General features: G+C 38.9%; 1 protein-coding gene across 11 annotated transcripts in view; it reads right to left on the bottom strand.

Moving 5' to 3' along the window:
* Positions 1-10,030: 10,030 nt before the first annotated feature.
* Positions 10,031-21,458, bottom strand: part of Arhgef9 (Cdc42 guanine nucleotide exchange factor 9) — a 542,919-nt gene continuing 531,491 nt past the window's right edge. For all 11 annotated transcript variants that reach the window (XM_071606159.1, XM_071606157.1, XM_071606160.1 and 8 more), the window contains 2 exons: positions 16,001-16,069; positions 10,031-13,382 (listed from right to left, as the gene is read on the bottom strand). In XM_071606159.1, coding sequence (XP_071462260.1) covers positions 13,201-13,382; positions 16,001-16,069 — 251 coding nt within the window. In that variant the 3' untranslated portion in view covers positions 10,031-13,200. The remainder of the gene's footprint in view (positions 13,383-16,000; positions 16,070-21,458) is intronic.

The raw sequence follows: 21,458 nt of genomic DNA, 5'->3' as shown, positions 1-21,458 counted from the left end.
CTGTGTGACTGTGGGCAATTTATTTAACCAGTGTGTATATACTATTATTTCACATGTAAAATTAATAAAATAATGAAAGCATTTTCATCAGAAGATTATTGTAAGTATTAAGTTGATTCATTATATGTAAAGCACATACAATAGGGCTTATATCCTAAACTCAATAAAGAAATACGAACTAGTGTGCTCCCAATTTTTTGGATTATATATTTCATCAGTAAAACACTTCTGGGCATACCTTCCCAATATATGTACATTCATTATAAATTATACTCATGTAAAACTGATAATCCACATTTAATCAGGAAATCTTAAATTCCCTTTTATTATTTAGACAAGAGAGTTATAATATCTTCCAAGTTCCAGATGGGTCTCAGGCCTGATGTATGGTCAGAAATGACTTGTTCCTGATTCTCTAGAGAGCAGACCATGAATCCCTTCTGTGAGTATATGAGAGGATGGGAGCAGGTAAGATAAAAAAGGGCAATTTTTACCAGAAGAAACAATGAACAATTTCTACCAGAAGGAATGGAAGAGCCTTCTATTATTTCTTCCTCACGGGGAAGGGAAGTGCCTGGCTGCCTGTAAAATAATGTTTTTTTTTTCCCTAATTTATAAAGTTCTACAACCTATTAGGTAAAGGGAACTACTTCCAGCTCATGCTAGGTGTAATGGCACTCTTTTCACTCTTCAGAATCTAGAATAGCATGGGAGTCCAGAAAAGAACCCCTGTTGTAATCACAATGGGATTTTTGCCTTGGTGAGAACAAGGACATACCAATCCTCGAATAGAGAGAGTAAAACTTTCGAGATTCTTCCATACCTTAAGTCTTCATTCTGTATCTCTTTCCTGGGCATAGCGAGCTGGACAAGACTTTGGGGCCTTTTAGCCACCCTTTTTTAATTTTTACAAATCAGAGAATTGTGATGTTGGAAAAGCTGCTTTTCTTCTCTGCATCTCATAGTGAGTTAATGTAATGACAATAATAAAAACTGTTATTTTGAGCTGCCATTGTTGCAGGCACTTTATATTTAACTCATTTTATCATTGTAAATATTCCTATGAGGGTTAGAAATGCTTTTGGCCTCAAGAAATATAAAACCCATCTAACTCTGGCTAAATAAAATTGGAGTTGCTTTCCTTCATGCAATAATAATCCACAGGTAGCTGGTTGCTGACATTATTTCTACAGTTTTCTTATTCCATTAGAGATCAGTACTTTCTCGTCTTGCCCTGGTACCATCCTTGGTATATACACCTTTATCTTGATAACTTTTTACTTCATAGACATAAGATGACTGCTCTAGCTCCAGATATTATATATAAATTCAAAACATGGAGAATAAAAGAATTATTGGTGCCTGTCATATTTCTCTCCATTTTATTGGGAGAACAAGGTCTCTCATAAGCCAGTACCCCCTAGAAGAATTCCCTTTTCATATCCTTAGCTAAGTGTTGGCTACCTTTTGCAGAAAGGACTGGAAAAATGAGTATTCAACTGAGCACATTGCTTCTTCAAACAAAATTGGGGTTCATGTTATAAATAAGAATGGAAAATAGATAATAGACCGTCAATCAATAGTTTTTCAGACACAGATAAGTACCATTGTAATCCTTATAATCCTTATTTTTCCATTAGAGTAAGTGAGGCAAAAAGTACTTACATAACCTTTCTCAGGTCACATGGCTGACAAATAGTAGAGTTAGGTTTCAAACCCAGGCAGTCTGGCCCCATGCTAGTGTTTCTCAAATTTTTTTGTGACAACCTAGAGTAAGAAATGCCTTTAATATTGCACCTTACTGCACATATATATTCAAAACACTGAAATATTTTTTACCTGAAATATTCTTCTCTTTTGTGTATTCTAATCTATATTTCATCTTTTAAAATTATGCTCAACTAAATGGATAAACCCTTCAATTTGAAAATCTTTAACACTGCTCTCTCAATACAACTATTAGAGATAATGAAATTTCTCAAAAACCAAGAAAAACCTTCTAGAGCTATGTCACCTTTTCAGCTGATGTCTTAAATGAAAATATTACTGTTTTAGTCAGCTTTTTCACTAATTTAATTAAAAACCTGACAAAAACAATTTTAGGGTGCTGGGGCTGGGGCTCAGCAGTAGCACACTTGCCTGGCATGTGTGAGGTTTGATTCTCAGCACCACATATAAATAAATAAAATAAAGGTCTATCAACAACTAAAAAAATTATTAAAAGAACAATTTTAGTGGAGGAAATTTTATATGGGGGCTCATGCTTTCAGAGGTCTCAGTCGGTAGATAGCAGGCTCCATTTCTCAGGGCTCAAGGTGAGGCAGAACAAAGTGGTGGAAGAGTGTGACACAGGGAAGTGGCTCAGATGATAATCGGGAAGCAGAGAGAAGAAACTCCACTTGCCAGATACCAAATATGCACACCAAAGGCATATCCCCTGGGCCCACCTCCTCCAGCCACACCCCACCCATCCTCAGTTACCAATTAATCCCATTGGGGGACTAATTCACAGAATGGGTTAGTGTTCTCATAACCCAGTCTTTTCTCTCCTAAACCCTTTTGCATTGTTTCACACATGAGCTATTGGGGGACACCTTACATCCAACCATAACAATTACTTTCTTCTCGTTTGTTTAAATATTTTTCACTTATTGAATCTGATCCATGGATGCTTTATATGAGGTTTCCTATTTTATGTAATCAGACACAATTACTGATAAAAACACCAATGCTTAAATTATAGAATATGCATAACACTTCACACAATACATAGTGAGTATAACTTATGTCTTAGCTGATTCTCCCTAAGAAACACACCCTCTGATAGGAGGGGAGTGGGGAAATGATGCATGGAAGTGAAGACAGCCAATAAGGGGTGTATTATTAAACCAGCTGTTACAGTGTTCAACTGAAACTTAATCCTGGGGAATCTCTGGGGAAAGGCACACACACACTTCCTATTATTGCTGCTGAGAGGCAATGTAGCCAAGATATTAATATCCAATCATTAATCATTGGTTATGAGCCATCTTCAGAGCAGGGGAGGCAGTAATCCCAGGCACTTTGGGTCTGCTATATTCTAGACAAAGTGGATTCCAGTAGCCTGAGGAAGGTCCTCTAACAATAGATATAGGTGCTGGATATTAGAAGTCATATTGGTATGCACAGAAACTGTAAGGGAAGATGGATGGAACACCAAAAGCCTCTCCTACACCATGTTAGCTTGCATCCTCATCAATATTTTCTTCAGTTCTGGTATAATTATCAGTTGATGGGTAGCCAGTCAAGTGTTGTGGTGCTACAGGAGTGAATGGCACAGTGTCATAGGTAAGAACCTTAGATGGGGCAAGTCTGAATTTTATGTCAAGCTTATGTACTGTTATGGATTGGATATCAGGTATCCCTCAAAATTTCCTGTCTCTGCAGGAATATTCAAAGGTGAAATCATGAGATCTGGAACCTATTTCAAATGGACTATGTGGTAACTGTAGGTAAGTGGGGTGTGGCTAGAAAAGGCAGGTCATTCGTGGCATGCCCTGGAAGGGTTATTCTTTCTGTGGCCTATATATCCTACCCTCTGGTACCTTGCTACCATGAGTGGAGCTCCTTTTCTTTGATGCACCCTTTAGCCATGATGTGCTGCCTCACTTTGAACTGAGAACAATGGAGTCATTTGTCTATGGACAGAGACCTCTGAAACTGTGAGACCTAAACTAAGTTTCCCTCATCTAAATTGTTCTTGTTGGGTATTTCAGTCACAGTGATGCAAAAGCTAACTAAATCATGCACTAACACTGTGACCTTACTACTTACTTCTGACTCTATAAAATGGGAGATATATCCATATCCATATTTATACCTTACAATCATTGTGAGAACTTGTTACAGACATTAACACATTCACAAGTGCTCCATAAATGCTAGCTAGTATTTATTAAAGAAAATAGGATTTAAATTTATCCTGTTTAATCTATGAAACAGGGCTATATAAGAGTCTAGGTATAGGCATAGACCCATGGAATTTAACCCGGTGACTAGGAGGCTGGACATCGAGGAGGGGTCTGCCTGTGCCTGTACTTGTGCTTCATTTTGGAGCTCTATTTGCCTATCCCAATAATACTTACTTACAGAGGTGTTTGTATTTCAAAGTGATTTATCATGCTATAAACACTATATATCTGAGCAGTATCTGATTTGTTCTCCTTTATATATATCCCAGAGCCTGGAGGTGTTAGGCATTTGTGTTAGTCAGCTTTTTATTTCTCTTCTGAAATTCCTGAGCAGACTACTCATGAAGAAAAGAGGTTTGTTCAGCACAAAGCCCCCCAACCTTAGCTTCATCAATTGATGGCTGCCAGATAACAATGATAAGAACATAGGTAGGAGCTAATGATTACACGTGGTTATAGGAAGCCAGTGGGAGGGGCAAGATTACTCATTTTAAAATATCCCTCTCATGAGAAATACTAAGGTGTCATATGAGAAATACTTTCATTCTTTTTCAAGAGTGTGTTCCAAGTAAGACCTTAGGACCTCCCCCTACTCTCCATCTCTTAAAAGTTCTGTTACCTCCCAACACCTCCACCCTGGGGACCAAGCCTCTAACATGCGGGTTTTTGGAGAACAACCAAGCCATATCCAAATCAGTTAGCAAGTAAATATTTATGAATTAATTAATAAATGAATACAAAGTGATATTCAGAGACTTTTTACTCAGTATGATCTAATCTGTAAGCTTAGGTCATGTTATTCCCTTTACATGGAATACCCTCTATTCCTCTTTCCATCCTCTGACCCATGCTTTTTTCACATGTAAGGATTTAATCTTGGCCAAAGAGAAATTTGACCCTTTCTCTCAGATTTTACTTGGTAATCTCTAAAGTCTTAAAAAGGTTGTATTTGATAGGAGTATTTTTGTTTACCTGTGTTTCTGGGTCACTTGTCTAACAATGTGACTTAGGGTAGGCTTTCTCCACATCCACAATGTGTTTCAGGGTGGTTGCTTTGGGTTACCTGGCACTGGTTCATCTCCTGAAGAGAATAGAAACTGAGAACAGGGGCAGTGCTGGTATACCCACACAGATCTCTAGAAACTTGTACAGGTATTCATGTTCAGTAATAGTCCATGAATATTGCCATATATTGATGCTGGGAAAATAAAACTGTCTTGATTCTATGGGGAGAGGTAGCTCTGTGTTTTGATACTGTCTTGGACCCTTCCTTATGTGCTCTTTCCATTGACTGTTTTTAATCTGTATATTTTTTTTTAGCTGTAATAAACTGTACCTGTGAGCTGGGGTTGTAGCTTAGTGGTAGAGAGCTTGCCTAGCATGTGTGAGGCACTGCGTTCGATTCTTGGCACCACATAGAAATAAAATAAAAGTACATTAACAACTAAAAACTATTAAAAAAATAAAACAATAAACTGTACCTGTGAGCATGAAAGTGAGTTGAGTATTTCTAACAATTATTGAGCCCAAGAATGATCTTGGGGCTCCCCAAACTTGCAATTGGCTCAGAAGTAAGGGAATTCCTGGGAACCTCTAAACTTGATATTAGTGTCAGAAGGGAGAGTAGAGTGGTCTGAGAAATCCAAGTTCAGATGCTACCTATAGAATAGCCACAGCTTGGATCCTTTATTCCTCCATTTGGATATGTTGCCACTGTCCCTGTTGTTGTGATAGTTTCTCACTTGCTCCTGTCATTGTTTAATAAAGTTCTAGATGTACACATGTGGAACAAAAAACCCAATGCAGGTACATATACCTTGAATTCCTGGATTGTGGAGAAAAACTTAAATTGCTTCAATTTCTTTTGGAAAACGTTGCTCCATGTCTTCTTCTAAGACTCACAATAGAGTTCCTCAAATAGAAGACAAATTTATACACCAAATATATCATGAATATTCTACTAAATTAAAAAAAATATTAGTTAAAAAGTGAATGTTTATATGTGAATTTTCCTCTTAAGTTTTCAGTTGTTCTAACCCTACAATATGGTAGAATTTTTCCTTAACTTTTGAGGAATAATTTAAATCTCCTTGGCTTAGTCAGCTTTTCATTGCTCTCACAAATACCTGAGAAAAACCATTAAAGGAGGACATATTCATTTTGGCTCACAATTTCAGAGGTTTTAGTTGGTAGTCTGCTGGCTTCATTGCTTTGTGAATGAGGTAAAGCATAACATCATGGTAGAACAGCATGATAGAAGAAAGCTGCTCACCTTGGCAGTCAGGAAGCAGAGGTGGGGAAGGATTTGGGGATAAGAAATATCCTTCCAGTTCACACCTCCAGTGACCTACTTCCTCTAATCATGTTGCACTGTCTAGTTTCTACCACCTCACATAGTCCATTCATTTGTCAATGGATTAATATACTGACAAGGTCAGGGCCATCATGATCCAATCACTCCCCAAAGTCCAACCTGTGAAAATTGCTGCATTGGGGATTAAGCTTTCAACATATGAGCCTTTGGGGGACATCCCAGATCCAAATCATAATACTCTGCTTTGGTACATATTTCTAATATTTATTAATATCTAGTTCTCCTGTCCTTTTGGGTTCATATGATTTTCACATATTTCAGCTACGTTGAAGTTGTGTGAGGCATGTGACTATTTCTGGCCTTTTGTGCTGTGATCAAAAGCAGGGTTAGATAATTTGTCAGTGAGATGATTAACACTCTGGGGTTCTCTCTACTGCTGTGGTGATTATGAAAGTATGTGTTGAGACTGAGATGCAATAAGGTAGAAGATATTCATAGCTATTCCAGAGAGCCACCTGAACCCATGGCAGGATTTGAATGAGCAAGAAATAAATGTGTGTTAAACTACTGAGATTTGGGGAATATAAATTAATGAAGCACAATCAAACTTATTCTGACCAATAAAGAGATTTTCTTCAGTTACAACTCTGTTCTTTTGAGTCCTTCAGGTTCACATTCATACCTGTTTTAGCCCTTGTTCTATGTTGCCACTAAATATGAGGTGACTTGTGGTACTGAGTTGGAGTATTTTAGTCATCCTAGTATACTTACTGCGGACAGACACCACAAGACTTGGCACAGAATAGGTACCCAGGATATATGGTTTGAATCTAATTCAGTTTTCTGACAGTAGGACTGTGGAGAGGTATAGCTGTTGTGGAGATGGATGTTGCCTAGTTTAGGAACCTATCTTAAATGACACATTGGTGGAGGTGAGTAGAAATGATAGAGTATTCAGAAGAACACAGGGCTATTCTATGCCTATGTGTCATCCTTTTTGCTCTTCTCCTTCAACTAGATGACACAACATTGTCTGAAACTCAAAAGTCCAGTGGTGAAGGTGGTCACACCAAGGCAGAAATGAAAGAGAACCAGGACCATGTGCTTCTAGGGACAGGAATCTTACCTCCAAACATCCTTTTCCAGCTGTGTGGCAAACGCAACTGGTCTAATATACCCATGTTGCAAACACAACTCATCTAATAAACCAGTAATTAGGCTTAATGGTTGTCCTGCAGGTTGCAGGACTTGGGGGAGGATACTTGGAAGTCTTATTTTGTAATCTTGGGTTTGCACATAAAGTTTTGGACAAGCAAAATGTACTGCAACAACTCCATATCCTGATCAAGAAAGAAGTCTTTGTAAGCCACAGGTCAGTAGGTCAATATGAATAAAGAAATCCCTAATGGACAAAAAGCCAAGTGTGCCAAGCAGCACAGTGGTGCCTTCAGTGACTTTAATGCTAAAGTAAGCCAAACACACATAAGAGAACTTGCTTCTCTCCCCAAAATAAAAGGACCTAGTGGCCACCATTTCCTATTAGCCTAGATTAAAAAAACTTAAGAGGTAGTGCTACCAAGAAGAATATGGGGAATGACATTAATTGACCTATATCAGTTTACTCCATGTTCTTGCCTTCTCCCACTCCAGCAATGCTGAGACCCAGCAGCTTTGAGGTCAGTTTCAGTGGTTATAGAGGGTAGATGAGGAACACTCAGAAGCTGGGTAATCCTGACTAATCACCTTCAGTCTCCGTTTTCTCCTGTGTTAAATGTAGTTAGTAAACCCATTGCCAAATGGTTGTCAAAAGTATTAAATAAGACCCCATATATAGTAATGTCACTGCAAATATGATGAATTATTATTTTATTTTTTAGCTATAGTTGGACTCAATACCTCTATTTTATTTATTTTTATGTGGTGCTAAGGATTGAACCCAGGGCCTTGCACATGCTTGGTGAGCAGTCTACTGCTGAGCCACAACCTCAGCCCATGAGGAATTATTTTTGGACAAGCTATAAGCCTTCTCCCTAGACCCACAGGAACTTTCCCAGAACACAGAATTGCCAGGGTCAACTTGTTCTAGGTAGAGATCTTCCCTGCAAGCTGTGATGAGGCTCCTTTCTCCATTCTACTTCTGATCAACTAAGCAATACACAAGGACAAATCTCCCCACCCATCAACCCCTCAGAAGACTCTGAGGAAAGTAAAGGGAAATGCCATGACCATGGTCCTTTGGCCCTTCCCTGATTGGCATTGCCTTTCTAAATGAAAACGATACTTCAAATCCAATAATACTTGGATACTTCAAAATGATACTTCAAATCTCTCTGCCCTCAGTCAGGGGAGAAATAGCAATTAGAGAAGACAAATTAGAAATGGTAATTAGACAAATGACATTCTCATCAGTGAATATATCGTGATTTGTAATAATACCAAGAGCAGGTAGGGGTACATGCTCTTAGAAAATAAGTTCATGGGCTGGGACTGTGGCTCAGCAGTAGCGCACTTGCCTGGCATGTGTGAGGCACTGGGTTCGATTCTCAGCACCATGTATAAATAAATAAAATAAAGATTTGTCAACAACTAAGAAAAAAATTTAAAAAATAAGTTCATATGTAATAGAGATACTTTATGGTGATAAGGAATATGGATTTATTATGTGAACCATATTGGGGCTTTCCAAATATAATTTTTGGTGATTTGCTTGATTTTATGAGATGAGACTGTAGCTGTTCTCTTTGTTATGCAGGAGGTAATAGAGATTTAACCCCTGGAAGCTGGGGAGGCTGGGAACTGGCAAGATGCAGAATGAACTACTGAGAGAAGTTAAGTCCTGCTGATTTTGGTGGGGAGAAAGGACAGACAAGAGAAAGAACAGCAATAGTAGAGAAAGAGTTAAATGAGGAGAGCCAAGAAATGGAAAAAGGAAAAGGTTCGTGAAGGAGAGGAAGATTTAATTATCATTTTTTCCAAATCCTTGGGTCTAACAGGGGATATCCCCAAGGCCTAGACAGACTAGAGGCACTAAGCCTATTCCCTCTGACAACTCTGCAGCTTGGAATAATTATCTGCACCCTTTTAATAAATAAGCACTTTATTGCATTTAGTGTTCAGTTACTCTGAGAAAGGTAAGGGAGTGCCAGAATGATCCATTATTGGGTTTCTGACAGGCAGCATAAGATATCACATGGAGACCTAAAGGAAAGCAAGAATCATGTGCATGCAGGAAACACCATGTTATAAAAAACAGTAAAGTCACTCTACCCCTCTGAGGGACAGATAAAGAAGGATCTTTACCACAGAGGAGAAAAGACCAAAGGCTTTATGAAGGAAATTGGAGAAGGGGATTCCTAAGTGATATGACCTTTGATTGGGTTCAAAAGGCAGATTTTAAGCTCCTGTGAATTCCCAAGGCAGGCATTAGACTTGTAGCTACAAGGAAAAGGAACAAGGTCAGCAATGGTTAAAGTTTTATCGAAAAGTCAATTGACATGAAAGATAATGCCATCCATAAAAACATTTGAAATGCCTCTGGCTACAGGTTCAGATTGGGTTCTTGTGGTCTAATCTTCCAGAATGAACATATAAGGTCACAGAAAATCCATGGGATGCCTGGAAATGAAATGGCAGGTCTGGAAGGTCAAGACTTTTGAGGTTAGCTGTCCCACACCAGGCAAATTCCCTTTATTTTGCAATTGGAAAAAAAAAAAAAAACTCACACACATTCACACGCACAAAAAGGCATGAGAGCTGTGCCTGAAGGTATCTTTTTACTTCTTTTATTGAACTCCATAAATATTTTCATAAGGCTTTGTGTCATTACAACATCTTGTTTTGTTATTAAACATTTTTAACACACAACTTTGACACTTGTTTGACAGGGTCAAACAGTCAGATAGTAGAAACAAAAGAATAAACTGGCAAATGCAGAGCAGCAGGGGTAATCAAAATCACTGTTGCCCAACTATTCACCCCAGCCCACCCCACCCCCAAAGCACTAAAAGATCACTATTTGGCTTCACACTAGAATTGTTAGAACTCTCTTGTTGTTGTCCTTAATAGATCCATTAAAGATATACACATATAGAAAGGGGAAAGAAGGAGAGAGAAAGAAGAGTTTAATTTCTGTATTAGGACCTCCCCACAGCAGGGCCCATAGAACATACTAGGAAAGTGTTTTACAGAGCAAATCCAGGCCTAACTGAGTTGAGGAAACAGGAGCTCAGGGCCATGCAGAAATTGGAGAATTACAGAGTTTGTGGGGATAGCATTGCTGTGGGGATACAATAAATTTAGATTTTGAGCCCAAGTTATTATTGGGCTCCCCTTTGAGCTATTGGACACTGGTCTGCTTTGTTGCCATAAGTAGAGGGGACATTCCAACCCATGGAGAGATGATTTCTTTTTTTTTCTCTCATAAAATATTGGCATCTGATAATGCCAGTGGGTTGGGTAGAGTAGAAGGGGGGGGGGGTAAGAGGTGATATCCCTGATCCTACAGCCCTGGGTACAGGCCCCAGGGAGGGGAAGGAGATGAGAGTCACTGGCCCACTCATTTGATAGGTGCTATAGGCTCAGAGACTTGTCCAAGCATCTCCTCATGATGTGCTCCCAATCCCTGGAGAAGCATGTCAAGGCCAAGCCTAGTAAGGAGGAGTGGAAAGTAGGAAAAGGAGGTATACAAAGGGGAGGTCTGCATAGCAATTGAAACACACTTTATTTGCCAGAGAGGACATTTTAGCTTGGGTTCTGGACACCAGGGTCCTTGAAAAGGGGGCTTAAGTAGATGGTCATATACTGAGCATGGTGGCCAGTCCCGAGCCCTGGCTCTCAGCTCAGCTCAGATTCATCCTTGACTTAACTCTGTAAGTCTGACTTGGCTGTGGTGGAATGAAAATTTCAACAGCCTGTAATTTAATTCTCACAGGGGAAAGTTTCCTAGGCTGTGTAGGGTCTTGCCTGGGTCAGGAGACACAAAACTGACCAAGCCAGCTATGAGGAAGCCCTCATGCAGCCATGACTGCTGCTTGATGAGATGAGGTCCTTTTGTGATGTAGTCTTCTCCTATGGGGTCCAGGACAGACTCAATCTCCAGATTCCTGGCTACAGTGGCTTTGCACAGTAGGGCCCATTATCACTCCTTTTTATCCCATTATCCTTGTTGTTCAAAGTCTATCCCTGCAAAGGGCCACATGGGGAGGAAGAACATGTACTCCTACACCCACAGGGATCCTGCTTCTTTGGGGGAGTAGTTAGTTCTGTCCATGTGGAACACCTACAAGAAATGATCCTGAGGATAGCATCTGTGTCTCAGACCCTTTGTCCATGAGGAAAAATATCCCTGGGCCCCTCACTCATTTGCCTCAAATGTCCTGGGATAGGAGGATCTTAGAAACAGGGCCTTCTTTGGATGCCATAACTGTTTTAACTATGCCAACACCAGCAATCCTCCTATGCCAGGAAGGCAGGAGAAAGAAGAAAAGCCAGGGAAAGTGGAAAAAAGGAGCCAAGGAAGATTGTCCATGCAATCCAGTAACAACAGGGGAAGCCTTACACAATTGGGGTGGTAGGAACCGCAGGTACAATATCTTAGATGAAGGCTCTCTCTTTCCATGCTCTTCCCTGTTTTATCCTGTAAGATGTTCTATCAGCCTTAGATTCTGTCCAGATTAATTTAAAGGCAGCTGATGATGTTGGTCAAGTGGGTTCTATCTTGAACCTCTCCATAGACTCCTATCCATGCTGCCTTAAGAATCTACAAATGGGAGCAGGGATGACCAGAACACTGAACTGATTGTTGTAGGGAGCCCTGCCTTACCTTACACCTACTTGGTAGTGGGCGAAAGGAATAAAGATATTTCCTTCCCCCAGGAGGCAGAGTCTCAACCTCTTTGCTTCCAGTTCAGAACTTCTATTGGGCTAGAGGGGAGACAGGCCTAAGAGGATATTTCATTATAAAGGGGACTTGAAAAAGACACTAGTCGGCCCAAACTAACTCCCAGATGCACAACTGCAATGATTCAGCAGATTTGCAACATGGGAATCCCCAGTGCTAGAAGAAATAGCCCAAATGAAGAATGTTCCCTGAACAGATGCTCCCTTCCTTGTGTTTGGTTCTGTATCTCTCCATAACACAGTGAAAGCAATAGAAATACCAAGCAGTTATGTCACAGGGCACAACAAAGCATGTCCAGACTGGCACAACTGTGGACAGAGGTTTCTGGGAAAAGGCTGTTTGGGGCAACTGCAGGGCTACAGGAACATTTGCAGATGGTTGGCTGAGGGAGAGGAGATGGGACTCCTCCCTTCGTCCGTGAGAAGTGAAAGATGGAAAAAAGAAATCCCAAACCCACCATATCAAATTAAATTCAAAACTCATCAGCATTGGTATCATCAGATAAGAAATACAAGTACATCTATAGTAATAATGACAAGTCAATGAATCACTCACAGAGGAGCAAAGAGATTATCTTAACAGGAAAAAATCAAATAGAAATGTTAATTTCTGAAAAGAAAAGAGGAGGGGAACAGGTTAAGAACTGAAAACTTTTAAGAAGGGTTAGGGTTTGAAAGTCATTTGTACCTCTTCCTACCAACTACAGATTTCACTTCCCCAAAACAACAGAAAATGTTTTTTGGTCCTTCTCTGTGTGTGTATATATGTATGTTTGTATATGTGTGCGTGTGTGTGTTTGTGTGTGTGTGAGTGTGTGTGAGTATGTGCGTACACACATGCCCACACACACACATGTGTATATTCAGGGTCTGTGTGTGTATATATATGTTCATATATTATATATATATATATATACACACACACATATATATATATATATATATATAAATTTTCAACAGTGCTTCTCCGAAAAAAGGTCCATCTATAAATATAATTTTATTTACTTTATTTTAAAATCATCTGCCTCCCTGTAGTTATTATTTTTTGAAGGGGGTTAACCTGCTGAAGTTTTGCCAGAATGGTGACTGGCTGCGCTTGGGTTCGGTGAACTCAAAGACTTGTGACTGAGCGATGCCATCAGGGACCAGGTACTGGCCCTGGTTTAATGGGTCCTGCGGTGGTGGGTAAGAAGGAGGAACTGAGCGAGCAGAGTTGACACCTAGGAGATCAAAGAAAAAGGTTATAAGTTAAATACCAACAGGGTTTTCAAATCACCTAGCGACTACCCCGGGCAGACAATTCAGAGTAGAAAAGTTTCAAGAGTGTGTGAACCGGTACATACTGAGCATTCTTAATCTGAAAATCTGAATAGCTCTGAAATCTGAAACTTTCCTGCATCAAAAATTTCAGATATACAAATGCTTGTATTTCACATTTCAGATTTTTTGATTGGAGGTCAATTTCTGGGTTCTATTAAATGGATCTAATATGTCTATCCCTCTGCCAAATCTATATTATCTTGGTAACTATAACTATATAATGAATGTTGAAAATGGGTAAATTGATTATTCTTACTTTATTCTTCTTTCTCAAGATTGTTTTATTTATTCTAGGGTGTTTAGTTGATTTTGAGCTGGGCCTAAAGCCTCTGGAGATGAAGTTGTGATCATGTCCTTGGGGATCTCTGTGTTGACAAATTTATTTGGGTTGATGAACCAGGAATATAGTATCTAACTTCCAAGAAGCTGTATGTCAATTTTTGAAACCAAGTCAGTGGGAAAAGCAAAGGTAAAATGAAAAGCTCTTTGATACTAATGCTAGATAAATCAGTTCCTCTTTGCTATTCTCCAAGCCAGGCTGGAGACATCTTGACAATGTCCACTTGTAATTTCTATGGAGGGGTCAATGGAAGGAAAGAAGGCTAGCATTCCTGGGTGTCTAAAAAAAACTCTTCATATTCTTTCCATATATGTACTATAACCACTGAATTCCTAGATTCACTTCCACTTGTGTAGCTCCTTTGGGTCTTAAGAAATATATCAATCACCTTAGCCCTAGACTAGGCAGATCTTGAAGACCAAAAATAGAATGGGAGGAGGATCATAAGCTGTCCCAAAGCTTTATGAGTTTCTTTAAATATTTTAGAATTTCTTTTAAGGTAAGAAAAATGGGTAAACCGTGTTTAAGACACTGGGATTTGAGGACCTGAAAGGGATAGTCTGGAGATTAGATAGGGTAATGGAGGAACCTGACCCAAAGGCTTACTATGATTTAGGACTGTCTTCTGGTTGGTTATCTTATTGTGTTTGAAGTATTCTCATGAAAATACCAGCCAGTCACAGATATGCTTGAGGGAATCTGGGCTGGGATAATGCAGTATCAATCTATCATTTCCATGATTGTCTGTGTACTAGGGACAGTAGAGTGAGAGAAGCTCAGAAGGCGAGAACCTTCAGGAGATAGAGGCAGGCTGCAAGTACAGTATCGCTTTTGTAGCCTGAGGGCTCTCCAGCTGGCTAGTACTATGTTTTGCTCACATCTCTATCTGAGGAAAAAGTCATTCTCTCACAGAGAGTTCTGTAAATGCAGACAAGATCCTTATTAACTCCAGATTGCTACATAACATCTCTTATATTTAAACCCTAAAATTGGTGGCTGGCTTAATTCCCTAAAGGCAATCATTTTTGTATGACAAAGAAAGATCCAATGAGGGCCTCCAAAGAGCAGAAGTAATAAAAGCAGTTGAAAGGAAGGCATGTCTTGTCAGAGGGGCCTGGCAAGATGTATTACTTAATTGAAAATCAGATATTTACAGGCACTAGGCCTCCTCAAAGAGTGTTTCATTGGAAATAATTAGGGGTGCTTTATATGGTTGCTGGAATTTCAGGCAACTTGAATCTGATAATTTTTGTACAGTGACTCATTCAAAACCAGAAAGCCCACTAAGAAAGCAGAAGGGTAGACCTGGGAAAAATGAGGTCTCCTTAAAATGATCCACCACTGGAGACAGTGTCAACAGCAGTCAGTAATAGACACAGCTCTCAGTAATTGAGGAGAGACAATAAAGTGAGCTCTTCTTTCCTAGCAAGATTCTGAGATAGAGAGGAGTCAAACTCATTTAGGTTCAGAGTCATTTCACTTTGAAGACCCTTAATTTCTTCATCTAAGAAATGGGGCTAATAGAGCCCATCTTAGGGTTACGATAAAGATGAAATGACAGAACTTATATAAAGAAACAGATAATGAATGGAAACTCCAATTAGCAGATGACTGTTCTTCCTTTTGCTCAGCTAAGTGTTTTAGTTTTGTTTTGGTTCATGATAAACAGAAAATAAAGCTTCATTTCATATTTAAATAGATTTTCTGTGCATTTTTCTTTTTTAAGTACTTAGTTAAGTTTAAAATTCCCCATTCTGATTTGGGACTCCTGATTTGGCAAGTGCCCCTAGACAACTGAAAGAAAGTTGAACACACAACCTTATATGTATGTGTTTGTGTGTATGTGTTTGTGTGTATACATATCTCCTTTTTTTCTGTCTCTAAATTATTAGTAAAATTTCTTATATTTTTAAGTAAAAATAGAAAAAGGTTTTGCTTTTGTACCCAATTAGCTTTCTTTGGACATGATTACACTGTACCATTCACTACTGAGTGTTAAAAAACTTTGAGACAATTTTCTACCTGTTATCAGGGACACCTGGGAATCTAATAACTATCCCAGCACTCCAAATGATACCTAGTATGTAAAGGGGACTAGAACTATTAAAGAACATAGCTTACATCTTTGTAAATTTCACTCAGAAAATGAGAGGACTAAGTGAGTAAAGACCGATTTACCTTTTTGCTTAGGAACTTTTCTCACAGTCATTGCAGCCTGCCTTTTCTGATTTTCAGAAATTTCAAAGCCTAAAAAAGAGAAATGCAAGAATTTGTTACCAGAAATATATTCCTTTCTTTAATGTATAAAATAATAAAGCTTTTATGTAAAAACAACTTTGTAAGATTTATGTCTTTTGTTATCATATATTCTGAAACACAAAAGGTCATTGTCTTTAACCCAGTAATTCCTTTATAGGACATTCATTAGAAAGTTGGATAAAGTCTTATGTATATTTCCTTTGGGTATATACTGAGTAGTAGGATTACTGGATCATAGTACTTCTAGTTTTAGGTTTTTTGAGGATCCTCCATACTGCTTTCCATGATGACAATACTAACTTACATTCTCACCAACAGTGTGTAAGAATTCCCTTTCTGTGCCTTCCCAACAGCATTGGTTATTTTTCATTTTGATAATAGCTAAACTAGGGTAAGGTTATATCTCACTGTGGTTTTGATTTGCATTTTTCTGATAATGTTGAATAGAATACTAGTAACCCATAAAAATGATAAAATCCTGTCATTTTTGACAGAATGGCTGGACCTAGAAGACATTATGTCAAGTGAAACAAGTTAGGCACAAAAAGATAAACAGTGTGTGATTTCATTTACATCTAAAAACACTGACCTCAAGTGATGTGGAACATTTTTTTTATATATTATAGGCCATCAGAATGTCTTCCTTTGAGAAATGCCTATTCAAATCTTTAGCCCATGTTTTAACTGCATTATTATGATATTTTTGCTATTGAGTTGAGTTTTTTATAAATTCTAGATATAAATACCTAGTTCGATGTATAGTGGCAAATATTTGTTCCCATTCTGTAGGCTGTCTCTTGGCTCTGCTGGTTGTTTCTGTTGTTGTGCAGAAGCTTTTAGATTTGCATGTAAAAGAGCCACCTGCTCTCATATATTTACTGCAGTGCTATTCCAAACAGCCAGGATAGGGATTTAACCTAAGTGTCCATCATTGAATGAATAGATAAAGAAAATGTGGCATATATACATAATAGAATACTATTAACCCATAAAAATGATGAAATTCTGTCATTTTTTACAGAATGGCTGGACCTAGAAGACATTATGTTAAGTGAAACAAGTTAGGCACAAAAAGATAAACAGTGTGTGATCACATTCACATCTAAAAAAACTGACTTCAAGGAAGCTGAAAGTAGAAAAATGGTTACCAAAATTGGGAAGAATAGAGGGGAGAGATGATGTGTAGAGGGTGGTAAATGGGCACAATTTATAGTTAGAAGGGAAGATGTATTTCTGGTATTCTACAGAACTGTATATATTTATCTTATGAATATACACAAAAATGCATTTACATAGAAAATAGTTAGATAAGAATATTTTGAATGTACTTGACGTAAAGAAATAATAAAATTTAAGATGGTTTTTTATGCTAATTACCCTGAATTGGTCATTACCCAATGCATACAGGAATCAAACATCACAATGTACTTCATAAAATATATAAATATCATGTATCTGGGAGAAATAAAAACAAGACTTAGCTACAAAGCTGCATATCACATAATACAGTAGCAAAAATATTAAGAACATAGGTTAAGAGTCTATTAAATGGAGTATGTTTAAACAAATTATGGTTATAAATGGGAAAAACCATAACCAAAAGCAAAAATATGGGGGAAGGAATAATGAGTTAAAAGATAAGTCACTTAGAACAGAAAATGTATATACAGAAATGTTTCAGGAAGAGTTAAAAAAAACAAATAGAAATAATAAAAAATAATAAACATGTCCTTCTGGGACAGTGGAGAAGGGGGTGCCATACATAACAAAGAGAAAAGAGAGAGATTTGATAAAATTACTTTGAAAATAGAAGAAAATCTTAGCATGGACAGATACAAAAGCTGCACAGTAGGCTGATATAAGGGGAGTGTTTCACTTTTCTTAATTTGTAAGTGGAATACAATGACAAGAAGCCATTTATGAAGGTCATGCCTTAGCTTTTTAATTTGCTAATTAATAGCTAGCAACATGATAAAAGCTAAATTCCAGCATCTTCTCATTCTTGCTCCTGCAGCAAATTTTGCAGGAGAGAATGACAGAATTATATACAGTGAGGTTGCAGTGAGCTGGGAGTGGAGCCATGGTGAGAGAGGGGCTGTGGCTGTGGCAAAGGCAGAACTGGATCAGGGCGCACTCCTTTACCTAGTCTCAAGGACACACAAAGCCACTGCTCAGGTGGAGATGTCCCACCATCATCTACTTCAAGTGGCAAAGGGCTGCTAAGTAAGTGAACCCATAGAAAAAAATTTAGGACTACCTCCGTGGAGCCAAGGTGAGACGTACATGACTTTATCATGCAAGCATATAGTCATCGCCAGTGCCAGGATAGGTATTGGCCTCTGGGCTACACAAATCTTGGGCCACCAGAGAAATCTCTGGCATGTGGCCTGCTAAGGAATTACTATGCAGAATGACATGAGGGGGCATCATTGTTGCCTCCACCAAATCCAGAGACTTTCAGAGGTCAAACCATGGTGGCTTGAACATTTGGCACTTCTCCAATACCTCGTGGATTCCTAAATCAGAAGTCCCCTAAAAGTGTCTGCACTGCACCTACCTGGGCAAGTAAAAATCTTTTCTTTTCAACTATCCTTTTTCATTTTGCTTGCATAGATTTTTGTGGTGGTTAGATTTTTGTTTATTTGTTTTGTTTTGTCTTTGATACTGAGGATTAAACCCAGGGGCACTTAACCACTGAGCCACCTCCCTAGCCCTTTTATTTAATTTATTTATTTTGTTTTGAGACAGGGTCTTAGCTAAGTTGCTTAGAGTCTCACTAGGTTGCAGAATCTGCGTTTGAACTCATGATCTTCCTACCTCAGCCTCCTGAGCTGCTGGGATTATAGGCATGCACCACCATGCCTGGCTTTTGTTGGTTACTTTCAATCCCCCTCATTAATTGTGACTTGGTAATTTCATAAAAATTTGCTTTTTAATTTGTTAATTGGACTTACTCTTTTTTCTTATTTCTATACTATCCTTTTCAACTTTGCTTTTCTCTTAGTTTCATCTTCTATACCTCTTCACCTCCCTTTTGTCTTTCATTTTTATTTTGTTTTTGTTTCATACACACGCATGCATATGTATTTATAAAACACAGAGGAGCCACAGCCGAAGGGGCCCCAGCAACATCTAGCTGATTGGCTCCTTGGCCCCAGCAACATCTAGCTGATTGGCTCCTCTGTGGTGATGCTCATTGGACTGTTTCCCTGCCCTTTCAGACCACGGAGCTGCTCATTGGGGGACTTTTTGGCTCTGCCCACGTGACCCAGCCAATCGGCCTCAAGAGCAGGAGGATTGTGGGAGGTGGAGAGAAGCTGGTGGGGGGAGAGAGAGGCTTGTGGAAAGCCGGTGGTGGCAGTTGAGGCTCTGAGGGGTTTTTCCTGAGATGCTGTTTGTTTGCCGTGTTTGGTTCTAAAAATAAAGTTAGTTTCTTTTGACAAGTGGCTCCTGATTGTGCCCAGGACACATTGTCCATCAGATCCCTCATCAGACAAACCAGAGGGAGCGCAGGGTTGGACATCTGCGCTTCCGCCAGAGCAGTACTAACTCCAGAGATGGGAGTTCAAATCATTCCCACAGGGGTGAAAGGACCTCTTCCCAAAGGAACAGTAGGCTTATTATTGGGACGCAGCTCTTCTACTCTAAAAGGACTTATGATAAGTCCTGGGGTAATTGATCCCGATTATGAAGGTGAAATAAAAATTATAGCCAGTTCTCCAAAGGGTATATCAGTAATTTCACCAGGAGATAGAATAGCACAGTTACTAATAATACCCAGCCTACATGATAAATTTTCCAGTCGTACTGTAGAAAGAGGTTCCAAGGGATTAGGTTCCACAGGTGTAGATTGGGCTATGCTTTCTTTAAATTTAGATTCTCGCCCCATGCTAAAACTAAATATTCAAGGACATGAATTTAATGGGCTACTGGATACAGGTGCAGACCTTAGCATCATCTCTCGTCAAGAATGGCCAAAACATTGGCCATTACAACAAGCCACTCAAACGCTTCGAGGCCTAGGAGTGGCGACTAATCCCCATAGAAGTGCAATGGTATTAGATTGGAAGGATCCTGAAGGATGTGAAGGAACTATACAGCCATATGTATTGGATCATCTTCCCGTAAATTTATGGGGACGAGATGTCCTAGATCAATTAGGTTTGACATTAACAAATAACATCAACCAAAATGCACCCACTATTATGACTAGACAAGGTTTTAGGAAAGGAAAAAGATTAGAAAAACAAGAACAAGGTATAGCAGCACCAATACAAATAGATCAAGGAACAGACAGACATGGGTTGGATTTTCAGAAAGGGCCACTGAGACAATAAAAATTACTTGGAAATCAGAAAGACCAGTGTGGGTTCCTCAGTGGCCCCTGACTAAAGAAAAGATACAAGCAGCCCATGACCTGGTCAAACAACAATTAGCAGAAGGACATATACAACCTTCTGTATCTCCCCATAATACTCCCATTTTTGTCATCAAAAAGAAATCTGGTAAATGGAGATTATTGCAAGATTTAAGAGCCATTAATAATGAGATGGTTATTATGGGACCTGCTCAATCAGGGATTCCTCAGTTGTCTGCTTTGCCAAAAACCTGGTATGTTTTAGTTATAGATATTAAAGATTGTTTTTTTTCAATTCCAATTCATCCTGAGGATAGTCCACGTTTTGCATTTACTATCCCTGCACTGAATCATGAAGGTCCTGATCAGAGATATGAATGGAAAGTACTCCCTCAAGGGATGGCTAACAGCCCAATGAGCATCACCACAGAGGAGCCAATCAGCTAGATGTTGCTGGGGCCAAGGAGCCAATCAGCTAGATGTTGCTGGGGCCGCTGTGAGCCAATCATCAGCCGGCAGCTGGATTGCTGGCAGCTGGAAGTTTGCTGGGGCCCCTTCGGCTGTGGCTCTCAACAATCTTCTATACCTCTTCACCTCCCTTTTGTCTTTCATTTTTATTTTGTTTTTGTTTCATACACACGCATGCATATGTATTTATAAAACTTTCTGCTTAAGCTGTATCTTCTTTCACTTTTCTATGTTCTGTATAGTTCAAAATTAATTGTACATTCTTTTCTTATTCTTGATTTGTTGTTGTACTAATTTTTTAGCTTTTATTGTTTCCCCCTTATCTTTCCATTTTTCATGTAATTTAAAATTTTAATTTTACTGTTTTTTTCCTCAATCAGTACAAAGGCTTTATCTCAGAGGCACTCTGCTGCTGACCTGTATCCCTAGCCTTTTTCATTTTTAACTTTTAATTTTATGATGGTGTCTTACTGCAAGTGCCAAGCTGGCCTGGGCTTTCCATAATCTTGCCTCAGCCTCCCCACTAAATATGATTGCATAAATATGCCACTA

Source organism: Marmota flaviventris, chromosome X, assembly GCF_047511675.1.
Source record: "Marmota flaviventris isolate mMarFla1 chromosome X, mMarFla1.hap1, whole genome shotgun sequence".
NCBI lineage: Eukaryota > Metazoa > Chordata > Mammalia > Rodentia > Sciuridae > Marmota > Marmota flaviventris.
Note: the sequence above shows the minus strand (reverse complement) of the source record. Positions and strands in the feature narration are given on the sequence as shown.